The following is a 13,413-nucleotide window of genomic DNA, read 5'->3' as shown; positions in this document are numbered from 1 at the left end:
AAGCGAACATTAAACAGGGGTTTTCTGAATTGGAAATTGCATATGAATATTGTTTGTGAGATCATGTTACAACTCTTGCAATGAGATCTGTCTACTAACACGTGACAGAATTCAGCAGCAGCACAATTGTATTTTATTGAGATTATCACACTAGTCAGAATGCCAAAACTTTCATGTAAATATAGACCAGAGTAGTTTCAGGAAGGCCATTCTCAATGCTAATCAGGATCTCAATGGCCAAGTGTGACTATGGTACAAAAAGGCAGACATATGTTTTGCACAACCGTGCAGAATGTTACACCCTGTCACTTATCTTGACTCTGGAAATGGTGTGATTACTGCAAGGCCACGAGGACAAGACAATTACATCTGGAGTACCACAGATTGCCAGCATGGTGACTACTGTTGCAGCTGCCCGTGATACTGCTGCAAAGAGGAGGGTCAACAATGGTGCACCTAATGAGAACACTGTACACAGGAGCTGCACCGTGTTGTCTTCTCAGGTAAGTCCTGGCTCTGCATGACAATGGATTTATCCAAATGTGGAGGCATTCATCATCAACATATGCGCCCAGCACCTAGCTTGATCGTATAGGGTGTCACTTGATAAACAACTTCATCGTGTCTAGTTCACGTATCAGCAATATTGACAGCTGCCATTCCATTTCTGATGCTTTATGGCTAGTCACTGCCCCTTCCTGAGTTCTCTGCAACAGTCAACGGTTCGACTGTTGCTGTAGCTACCATGTTCTCCTGATCTTTCCCCACTGAAAAGATGTGGCCATGGGTTGTCAGGAGACTAGTTTGCCACCATTTGCTAGCCACAATAGTTAACTAAGTTTGGCACAGCATTGAAGCAGTGAGAAAGGACATACCTGTACCTGTTGTCAAACCCCAGTTCGTCTGTATAGGCTCAGCTGTTGTTCCTTCCAATGACAGCATTCACCATCTAAGTTTTGCACTCTGTACATGCGCTAATAATCTATAAATATAATCAAGTATTCTTCCTGCGATTACGTATACATACAATAAGTAAAATTTTTATGTTAGCTACCTTAATGACTGGCACTATAGTTCAGACATCTCTCTGATGAATTTCTCAATGAGTGACAGAACAAAAAATCTGAAGGTATTCATGTATACTAGCTGAATTGTATCTCTTATGAATAAACCAGGAACAACAACTTACATACAAAGTAACACAACCTGCTTCAAATTGATCCCTTACCTCTGTAATTACACTTTGACAAGGATGGACTTCTCCATTTTCTACAACTGGTTTTGTGTGCCTGAAGATGGCTGCCAGTCTATCAAGCCATAGAACAGGATCAGTTTTTGTTCCTTTCTCAGTCTTCACATCATTCTGCATCAAAACGTTAGCACAAAAATGAAAATCCCTCCAACATAACATGAAAGGCAGTTAATTAACAACATTAAATAAAAGGATGTAAAATACCCTTTCTGCTCATGTATAAGTTTGTTTTCATTAATTAATACACTTACAATTAAATAAAAAGATCACAAAAATATACTCAGACACAATAAAAAATGGCAAAGAAAGATAAGGACTGGAGGAATTCAGGCTACCAACATGAGTAATGGTGCAGAAAACTTCAGCAGCTAATATCTAAGTTATTTCAGTATTAGGATAAAATGGAACCATATTCAAAGTATCTGAGAAAAGATGGTGAAAGCTTGCTGGATATAAAATGTCGGTGGAAGCCTACAATGGATAGTTTTATGAAAATGGACATTCATCAACTTTGTACACCTGTAAGTATTTCAACACAATCCAAAGTTGGTCCACCACTACTCACTCATAACTACATTCAGCCTTTTGCTGATAAACATCTACAACATTGTAGAGAAATTTCATACAAATACATTACCAATCCTATGGCCCCTCAGTAATTTGCATCCATTGCTTTATCACGCTACTTTTCTATGATGCAACCTTTCATTGTACACTGCCTATCAGCTGATATAATCAGTAAGCAGCCATAGTAAAATCTGTGTCCTTGCTTTCTAATCATTTCTAAAATACCTAATGACCATTTTATCTCTGAGGTACAATCTTTTGTGACCAGAATATATTTTCCTCTTGTGACTTTTCTAGGGTCCAGGATTCAACAAAGTCATCTTGTTCTCATAAACTGCAAACTTTTTTGTCTAGTACAATTCTGAGGCTGCATTACTGACCCCCCCCCCCCCCCCCCCCGTAAACTGCTAGAATAATACAACTATCCCCAAAACAATTTCTTTTGTGCTTTTATACATCTCAAGGCCAGGTTTTATTCGTCTTAATGATGCCTGTGAGGGTTTCCAACTGAAATAAAGAATTACTTTTCGACAGCTGTCAGAATATATATTTTTTATAAAAAGAAATATCTGTACAATAGCTTGTCTTCTTGAATCTTTTGCCTTCTTTCTTGATATTCACTCTGTGTCACTGGTCGACAAACCTCTACTTAAATACAGATCTAATTCAATAATGATTAATACCAAACATATAGGATAAAGTTACATACTTCCCCACTATACCCTTGGTGCCCGAAAACTGACAAGAAATCTTATTTCTGAGTGGAGAGATGGGGTGATGAATCCTCTTACATGTGCTGAAAATTTTTCCCTTTTGACTGTTTTCATTCTAGGGAACAGGAAAAAGTCCCAGGGGGGCCAGATATTATTAAAAGGCTAGGCATGAAACACTCGTGAAGTCATTATCAAAAACTGTGTGTATGTCATTGATGTATGAGCAGACAGGTTGTAATGATTGAGGAGCCTCTTGTCATGATATAGGCTACTTTTCCGGCAGTACCTTACACAATTATTTTAGCAAACAATGGGCAATACTGCTGCACAATACTCATTTTTCAAAATAAAATGTTAATATATGTCAACAAAAATTTACAGTCCCTTGAATATGTTTTGTAACTTACCATGGGTAGTTAGCATTTGCTTAGTGCAATAGTTGTTCATAAAATATGCACTGCAACAACCATTCTTTATGGAAATTAATATTATTAAGTCGTCATAAAATCTGCAGCTCCTTCAACACACATTTCAACCAAACTGATTCTTCTTATGGATAACATTTGGTCAACTGTTTTCAAACAAGAAGCAGTAGAGACAACTACCGTATTTACTCGAATCTAAGCCGCACTTTTTTTCTGGTTTTTGTAATCCCAAAAACCGCCTGCGGCTTAGAATCGAGTGCAAAGTAAGCGGAAGTTCTGAAATATGTTGGTAGGTGCCGCCGCAACTAACTTCTGCTGTCGAATATATGTAGCGCTACACAGGCATGCTTTGCAGACACAAAGATAAATTCTGGCGCCAAATTCTCTGCCTCAGTAAATAAATTTAAAAAAAGGTGGAAGACGAGCTTTTTTCTCCGCCCCGAATTTCGACCACTGCATTTTCATACATTATCCAATGAAGTAAATACAAATTCCGTATTGTTCATCTTAGAATGTAGCAGCTTTTCAGTGTACTACGAAAATCCGACTTGCAAGACTGTTTGCAATGTTTGTCAATATACATTCTGAATTTTTTCCTACCTGTGAGAAGAGATGGTTGCTAATGGGAACTTTTATGAATTGTGAATCACATGCAGTATTCTGTTCACCATAAGAATAACACCAACATAAACATTTTGCCATGTATTCTTTCGTGTTTGCTGCTAACTCATTTAAATCCTGTCTGCCTAATAAACTACGAAACTAGAGTGAGACAACAGCAAATGCGGAAGAATACACATATCATGTCATGTTTATATTCGTATTATTCTTATGCCTAATAGTGATACAGTCAGAAATGAAGCACGGCAATTGAGTAGATTTTTAAATCTAAGATGACTCTAATTTCTGTGCAGAAAGTAATGTACAAAAGAGGCGTCTGCAAAGATTTTCAACAGAGAAAAATTTTCGCTAAATTCTCGTTCAGTACATCTTCTATCACGCGCAGTTTATTATTTGGTTTTTGTTGATCATTATCAAAGAAAGCAGCAGTGTAAATAACAACAAATAGCAGTCTCTTGCCATTGCTTCGCTAATGAGACGATTCCTCTCTTTTTTTTTAAAATTGTACAGTAATACATTTTCAGCTTAGAGTGACGTAAACACCTATAACAAAGAGAATGGCACTTATTAGATCAAAGAAAAATAAGCAATCAATTCAAACCAGACGAAGCACGTGAAAAATGAATGGTACCCGTATAAAAACGCATAGCAATGGCTACTTGGTAAAGCTTAACTGCAAAGCTTACGACTCGAACCAAACTACTGTATCTGTATTGTCATTCATTCGACCTAAATTGTGCCTCATATCACAATGGACTAACTTTGTTTCGATTTGGAGGTGTGGCCTAAAACTTTTCTCTCCCCTTGAATTTCGAGTCTCAAATTTCAGGTGCGGCTTAGATTCGGGAAAATTTTTTTCCCTTGATTTCGAGTCTAATTTTTCAGCTGCGGCTTAGATTCGAGTGCGGCTTAGATTCGAGTAAATACGGTAGTGAAAGAACACATCACTACTGCCCATCTGATTGCAGGAAGTGTATTCTGATTATTTTCAAGGTCCCCTCCCATACACAAAACAATTTTATAACTGTCTCCAATTCTTTCAAATGACAGTATCAGGCTGCACCTCAACATGATTTCCTTTTCCATCACAGCCATTGAGAACTACTGAAACTTCGTTGACACAAAATAGAAAATCTCTTGTTATGCAATAAAAGGCTATCCTGAAAAAGTTGGGCTATGATTTTCTGAAACTGTATGCTAGATTGAGATATGTCCTCACCTCACCCTGAGCTGCTTTATGTTGCTCTTTCAATCTCTGTTACATTCTTGTTGAGGTAACAGTGTCCTCATTTCTGTTCCTTGTCAAATGATTCAGATCTTCTAATTAGCTTTCCAACACACGGCTTGTCCTAAGCACTTACTGCTACTGCGTACTCAAACCTACATCACCTGTAAGACCTATAGTAAGTCTAAGGTCAACCACCTGTCAGAACATTCATTCATACACTTTCCTGCACGTAGCCTCTATGCAGATTTTATAGTATGGTGACTATAAAGCTGCCAGGAAAAACAGACAGATGGGTGGATGATTACAGATAAAGAAATTATTCCAGTAACTTACTACTGCACTTGTTCAGCATGAATGACTTGTTCTACAACACATACCTGCCATCATTTTGGTTGCCCCTCGTTCCTCCAAACCTAAAGTTCCCATTTTCTCTCATTTTTATGCTGTGTAGTTTCTCTTTTCTTTCTTTGGACACTGCTTTTGCATATTATGCAACAACATTAACTTTTACACATTGCTCTAGCTTTTCAGCAAACCTCTCCTCTTTCTCTCTTCTCACTTGTTAGATTTTCAAATACTGTATGATGTACTATTTCACTGCCAATTTCCTCTTAAACAACCAGGCATAAACATTAATACTGGTGTGACCTTTGCCTGTGTGTCTACTGCTCCCAGTTTGTACTTTCCCCCCATTCATCTTTGACTATAGTTTAATTCTCAAGAATGTGTTTGACACCACCAACTCATGACTGCTACACAATGAGTAAAGTAAACACACTCATAATATAGTGGCGACTTTTTGTGATAATAGTTTTCTGCTTAACATTTCCACTGCATAGTGGCTGGTTATATTTACTCATTCCTTTATTTTATTCCAATCAAATTTACCAGTATCATATTATTGGCTTGTCAAGTGGTTACATACCTCAACCAACTGACACAAAGGATTAATCTGAAAGAAACAGATTTGTTTCATGGCTTGCTGTATTTGATCTGGTGGCATTCGACCCAAAATCACAGAAACACCTGTAAGACAACATTATGCATTAATTCAAACTAAAATAACCAAGCTAACTTCATACAATACAGTCCTTTCAAGAGAATCACAAAAACACAATTGTAACACAGGGTGTATAAGCGGACAAGGAAAAAAATTCTCAGATTATTCCCAGATATGCCGTTTAAAAAATATACTTTTTCTCTGGCAAAAATACACATTTTCCGTGCTAAGTAACAGTATGTTTTCCATAGATTTTCCCTCAGAACTGCAAAACTCATTAATCCTTTGAATGGTTAACCTTTCATACACTGGTATAGAACTTCCCAGAAAAAAAAGGGGGGGGGGGCGGATGGGGGAGAGAAGTTTTGGAACGGTGTTTGATGAAAGAAAAAAAGAGAAGTTTTGGAACGGTGTTTGATGAAAGAAAAGGAGAGAAATTTTGGAATGGCGTTTGATATCAGCAACGTATAAGCTGAATATTTTCATATTATGGGAAGTATAAATTCGAATTGCACCGAACACTGCACATTAGTTTCTGGAGCTTTGAAATCAAGTCTGTGATGCCCTTTTGTAAGCCAATTATATCTCATGCCACGTGATCTCACCAGCTGATGACAGCAGATATTCAGAGCATAGGACACATGCTGTAGTAAGCCAACAGCAAGATTCGCAGGTTCGAATCCTGCCTCGGGCATGGATGTGTGTGATGTCCTTAGGTTAGTTAGGTTTAAGTAGTTCTAGGGGACTGATGATCTCAGAAGTTGAGTCCCATAGTGCTCAGAGCCATTTGAACAGCAAGATCACTTATGTAGTGCGAATACACAAAGAGGAAGCTAAGCTTTCACATGTAATATTAATCTTTTTCTCACGAGAGGAAAATATGCACTTTGCAATGACTTATAAAGTAAATTATCTTATGCTACTAAAATGCTATCAATCTTTCCTTCACAGTAAACTGTCATGTTACAGCTACAAAATGAGTGGTGCATTGGATGAACAATGACGGTGTACGGACTGTGAAAGCATAAGAGCACAATAAACATTATCAATGCACTGACAGTTTATTTATTTATTTTGCATCATCAATCCTCTAGCTGGTTCTGAGCAACATGCTAAAATTTCTTCTCTTGCAACAATCTCTTCATTTCATAGTAGCACTTGCACACTAAATTATTCATTGGATGTGTTCCAAACTCTCTCTTCCCTGTACTCTATAGCTCCCTCCAGTACCACAGAAGTTACCCCCTTTATATCTTAACGCATGTCCTATCATCCTGCCCCTTCTCCTTGTCAGAGTTTTCCATATATTCCCTTCTTTACCACTTCTGTGGAGAACCTCCTCAACCTGTACCTTATCAATCCATCTAATTTTCAAGATCCTTCTACACATCACATATCAAATGCATTGATTCTATTCTTTTTTGGTTTTCCCAAGTGTGTGATTCACTAACATGCACACCTGTGATAAAAATATATATTGTCAGAAATTTCTTCCACAAATTAAGACCAATATTTGATAGTAACATACTTCTTTTGGCAAGCCATGCTCTCTTTGCCGTGCTAACATACTTTTTATTTCCTTATTACTTCATCTATCCTGTGTTATACTATATTCTGGCTGGAATTGATCCTGAGACCCAGGATCTTTGATTGGTAATCAAATGACGCTGCCCCTCGACCATGGGTCAACAACACATTCATTACATCATCACATTGTGATATACATATAACAACAAAAATAATCAACAATCTGTCTTTCCTGCTCATCCTGTCCAGTAAGTCTCCCCTCACCCGGGGTTCTGGGTGACTTTTCTGAATTGTACTCCTTTTCCTAAACCTCTCCAGTCATTTTCCTTCACTCTTCTTCCTTCCACTTCAGCTTCTCTGTCAGAAGAAGGAGCCACTGGCTCTGGTACATTTTTTATCTATCCATTTACATTACCCTGTGATATATATTATACTGATGTTATTGCTCAGAAGATAAACAGACACAGAAACATCACCACTTTGTAAAATAATAATACCATTAAAGAAACAATAAAATTATTTTGCTCAACAATTTAAGACTTTTTAGCTCAATGATCACTCTCAAACAAGGCTGTAGTTCATCATGGTGGTGGTGGTGGTGGTGGTGGTAGTATTTCTTCAGGAATAATACAGGATGGTAAAAATGGCTTCAGGAATAATACAGGATGGTAAAAATGGTGCTAAGAACTCAACTCAACTCAACTCCAAGAACAAAATTACGGATACAGGATAACTGGCAGCAAACTTAATTGAATATATTCTTGGTCTAGTAGAAAAAAATATTATCTGCAGACTGTTAGACCCAGTAGTTGCTTACCATTTACAGTGCTGTGTGCCCAACAGCTGACAACAGACTGCAAGGTAATTAGAAAGTCCATGAAACATTTCAAAACATTTTTAAAAGTAAATACACAAGAGCAATGTAACAAATGATACAATACATGAAAGAAAAACACTCAAAGTATTTTTACAATGTTTACAAATGTTCTATTTGTCCATTCTTCATCACAGGACACACACTGAACTGAAAGTCCAATTCTGCCCATACTCAATCCAGCATACCCAGAATTTCAGTAAGGACACATGCTGCAATGTGGTGTCACAAGTTACAAGGTTCTGTGGCAGATGTGGAACATAAATGCTATCCTTGATATAACGTCACAAGAAAAAGTTGCAAGGCATCATGTATGGTGGCCACGGTGGCCACTTGAGTAGTGCCAAGTCAGCGGCTGCCACACGGCCTATTCAGCTATGTGGTAATATTATAGCCAATTGTAGAAATTTGGAGTGGCATCATCTTGCTGAATGATAACATCTCTGCTTTCACTTTCAAGCTGTGACAGGAGCCACAATTGCAGCATGTCGAGACAGGTGACACCATTGATAGTTCTTTCAGTGAAGAGGAAGGGTCCATAGATTGTCTTGTTGGAGACAGCATGGAACATTTTAAATTTCTTAGAACTTCAAACACATTCAACAGTTCCATGCGGATTCTCTGTCCACCGTATCTTGGTGTTGTGTCAGTTGGCTTTTCTCATTAAAAAAAAAAACAAAAAAAAAAAAAAAAAAAAAACAAAAAAAAATTATGTGCTGAACAATTTTTTTTGTCATGGTTTATGGTCTGCAGAAGCTGAAATTTATAGTTCTACTATTAATCACTTATGATGGAGTGTCGGACTTTGCAACATCATTATCCTCACATGGTCTACCATCTGTTCTGACATGCTTCACTGGGCCGGGTGTTTCACATCACACAAACAAGCATTCCCTTTGAATTTCTTGTACCACTTCACTATGCTGTTGTAAACTGATGGTGTCTTGCAAAACTTTTTACAGAAAGCTCTTTGTACACACACAATTGATTGGCAATGGAAAATTCTAGCACAAAAAATGTGTTCTCTGCCTGATTCACTGCTATTTTCAGCAACTATGGTCAGTGGCACCCTACTCAGCAGTTTTTCAAACTAACTTACCAGCATTACACTGCAAAATAGCTTTGAGAGCTTGTCTTATTTACTGTATCATTTGTTACATTACACTTCAACATTTACCTATGCTGAAGTTTCATGGACTTCACAATTTCCCTGTGTGTGTGTGTGTGTGTGTGTGTGTGTGTATGTGTGTGTGTGTGTGACACGTAAGGAAAAGAAGGTATGATCTGAGACAAATGGAGACAGCATATTAGTATGTTTGTGATCCAGCATGTGAATGAGCCTTTAATGCATCAGGTAACACTGTGTGGAAAATAAAATGAAAACATAGGAATCACTATCTATACTAAGAAGATTACAAGAAAATTCTCACAGGAGTTACTGATACTGACTCATTTTCTCAATGTACTATCAAAATTGAGACTTGGAATAAACTAGAACAATCATAGACAGAAATCTCTGCATGGTCAGTACCCAAACTGGCTGGAGAACGTATAACATTGACAAAGATCAGGCACATCGGTGGCTGAGAAGAAAAAGCCTGAGAGCAGAGTCAGAAACACTAATAATGCTGCACATGCTCAGGCTTTGAGACAAAGAGCTTTGAAAAAGCAATAATGAAAACCACTCAAGTCAAAAGATGTCAACTTTGTGGAGTACACTCGGACCATGGACCACACAGTATCAGGTTGCACTATCCTGGCAAGAAATATCATAAATAGCACAATCACACATTCAAAGTGGCCACAACAGCATGCTGTAATGCTATCCTGTAGGATGAACAAATAAATACCAGCCAACTTGCAGCTAACAAGCCTGAAGTCATATGTCCACCAGAAAAGAGAACATGCTTCTTAACCAATGACACAGTTGTGTGTGATGTGAACATTAATAGTACGGGAGCTCAGAAGAAATGGAAATATGAGGATCAGAGCATTGCAATCAGACAAACAGGTAATGTGAAAATTACATAAATCTTATTCCCATTACCACTGGCACCTCACAATCAATACCACGTGCCTTGAGGAGCAATCTGTCTAGAATTCTAGGATGCAGCAAAAACAGTGAAATACAAGACATAGTACTGTTTGGAACCACCCATATCTTGCCTATAATATTGTAACATCACTTAACTCTAATGCCTACTCTTCAAGAAGCTGGAAGTAACACTACGTGTATTCTATTTTACTCAGTAACGTAATCTGTTATTCATAACAATAACAATAACAATAATAATAATAACAATAATAATAACCCCAAGGAGGCCCGGGAAAAGAACAGGCCTCCGGTATGTTCTGCCAGTCGTAAAAGGCGACGAAAAGAACAAACCACTAATAGGGCTAACCCCCCTTTTAGTGTGATTAGTTGGTTCAGGGCAGAAATAATGAAGCCTCAGAAAAGTGCTGTCATGGTCGGGGACGATGCTTGAGCCCTATGCCCGTCCACAATGGTAACGACACTGCTTGCCACACGATAAATGATTTAAATCCAAACAGAGGTGTTTTGCAGGATATGCTTCCTGCAACCACTCTAGAAGGAAAACAAAGACAGAGGATGAAATGGTCAGATGAAGTTAACCGACACCTCATGTTCTGTTATCATGAAGCAACAAACTTAGGAACCAACACAACTGGATACAGATCACAAGTATACACAACATTTATTATCAGATACACAGAATTAAAATTTTTAACAGAACAACGGCTAGCTGATCAGATCCGTGTGATAATAAAAAATAACAGGATACCCCAGTCAGAATTAGAAAACATCAAACAACAAGTACAACAAATACTGGAACAAAATAATGTGCAATCAGAAGAAGAAGAAGAAGAAGAAGAAGAAAATACAGTAATGGACTCAAACATCCCAGAGCAAACAAACAAAGAACAACACACGTCAATTAAACAATCGGAGGAAAACGAGATCTTAAAGACAGCCACCAGAACAAGCACAAATAGAACATGAAGTGACACACATGTTAGATATAGAAGAAAAATTTCAGTTGACATATATACAATACAAAGACACAAATACAGACATTAGACCATTCTTGCATAGACCACCAAATAACCCACAAGTCGAAACAACAATAACAACTATCAACACAATCATACACAACAAAATAAATGAAAATACAACTATGGAAGAGTTACAACTACTTGTTTATGTAGGAGCACTCACTACACTAAATATACACTCTAGGCAGAGATCAGAACCAACCAACACACAGAAGTGGCCTACAAAACCAGCATGGCAACACAGGCTACAGATAAGAATAGAGAAACTGAGAAAAGGCATCGGACAGCTAACACAAGTTATAAGAAATGAAATATCAGACAAACAATAGGAATAGATAATACAAATATTAAAGAAGAACTAAAAGAAAAATATAGACAAAGACTAACAAAAATACTGAAAACAGAATTGACAGCAAGAAACAAGACAAAATCTATAAATACTTACGCTATACCATTATTGACCCACTCATTTGGAGTAGTGAAATGGAGTAACACAGACCTAGAAGCACTCAATACACTTACACGATCACAATGCCACAAATATAGAATACATCACATACATTCAGCATCAGAAAGATTCACATTAAGCAGAAAGGAAGGAGGAAGGGGATTTATTGACATAAAAAACCTACATTATGGACAGGTAGACAATTTAAGAAAATTCTTTATAGAATGAGCAGAAAGTAGAAAAACAATCACTCATATAAATACATCGGCTACACCACTGCAATTTCATAACCGCTTCTACAACCCTTTAGATCACATAACATCAACAGATACAAAGAAAGTAAATTGGAAATAGAAAACACTACATGGTAAGCACCCGTATCATCTGACACAGCCACACATCGATCAAGACGCATCCAACACATGGCTAAGAACAGACAATATATACAGTGAGACGAAATAATTCATGATTGCAATACAGGATCAAACAATAAACACCAGATATTACAGCAAGCATTTTATTAAAGATCCCAATACCACAACAGATAAATGTAGACTTTGCAAACAGCAAATAGAAACAGTAGATAACATCACAAGCGGATGTACAATACTAGCAAATACAGAATACCCCAGAAGACATGACAATGTAGCAAAAATAATACATCAACAGCTTGCCTTACAACATAAATTATAAAACAACACGTTCCCACATACAAGTATGCACCACAAAATGTACTGGAGAATGATGAATACAAATTATACTGGAACAGAACCATTATAACAGATAAAACAACACCATATAACAAACCTGACATCACACTCACCAATAAAAAGAAGAAATCAACACAACTAATCGAAATATCCATACCCAATACAACAAAAATACAGAAGAAAACAGGAGAAAAAATTGAAAAATACATCCAACTGGCTGAGTAAGTCAAGGACATGTGGCAGCAGGATAAAGTTGACATTGTACCAATTATACTATCAACTACAGGAGTCATACCACACAATATCCACCAGTACATCAACGCAATACAGCTACATCCAAACATATACATACAACTACAGAAATCTGTAATTATTGAAACATGTTCAATTACCCGAAAGTTTCTAAATGCAATGTAACATATACCGTACAGTTAAAAGGAAGTCACGCTTGATCAAGGTCCGGATCACTTTCCATTTTTAACCAGACATAACGTCTGAGACAGGAAAGAGAAATAATAATAATACAACACTATGAAAAAGATAGTTGCTACTCAGCATATAGTGGATTTGTGCCTATCAGCAAATCAGAATCTCTGATATACGCTGAGTAACAACTATCCTTTTCATAGTATTGTCATATTCAATTCTATACTTTTGTTTAATAATAATAATAATAATAATAAGAAGAAGAAGAAGAAGAAGAAGAAGAAGAATATAATAGAGGGAAACATTCCACGTGGGAAAAAATATATCTAAAAACAAAGATGATGTGACTTATCAAACGAAAGCGCTGGCACGTCGTTAGACACACAAACAAACACAAACATACACACAAAATTCTAGCTTTCGCAACCAACGGTTGCCTCGTCAGGAAAGAGGGAATGGGTGGCAGTTGTCGTAATGGAGGTACTGTTGCTTGTTGGTGGGTTTGATGTGGATGGACGTGTGAAGGTGGCCATTGGACAGGTGGAGG

General features: G+C 37.3%; 1 protein-coding gene across 1 annotated transcript in view; it reads right to left on the bottom strand.

Annotated features, from left to right (window-relative positions):
- The window catches only part of LOC126194632 (transportin-3), a 202,484-nt gene that overhangs the window by 86,733 nt on the left and 102,338 nt on the right, over positions 1–13,413 (bottom strand). Inside the window, exons 11-12 of the mRNA XM_049932800.1 lie at positions 5,732–5,832; positions 1,229–1,363 (exon numbers count right to left, since the gene is read on the bottom strand). Of these exons, the coding sequence (XP_049788757.1) occupies positions 1,229–1,363; positions 5,732–5,832 (236 nt within the window). The remainder of the gene's footprint in view (positions 1–1,228; positions 1,364–5,731; positions 5,833–13,413) is intronic.

This window comes from Schistocerca nitens, chromosome 7 (genome assembly GCF_023898315.1).
Source record: "Schistocerca nitens isolate TAMUIC-IGC-003100 chromosome 7, iqSchNite1.1, whole genome shotgun sequence".
Taxonomy (NCBI): Eukaryota; Metazoa; Arthropoda; class Insecta; order Orthoptera; family Acrididae; genus Schistocerca; species Schistocerca nitens.
Note: the sequence above shows the minus strand (reverse complement) of the source record. Positions and strands in the feature narration are given on the sequence as shown.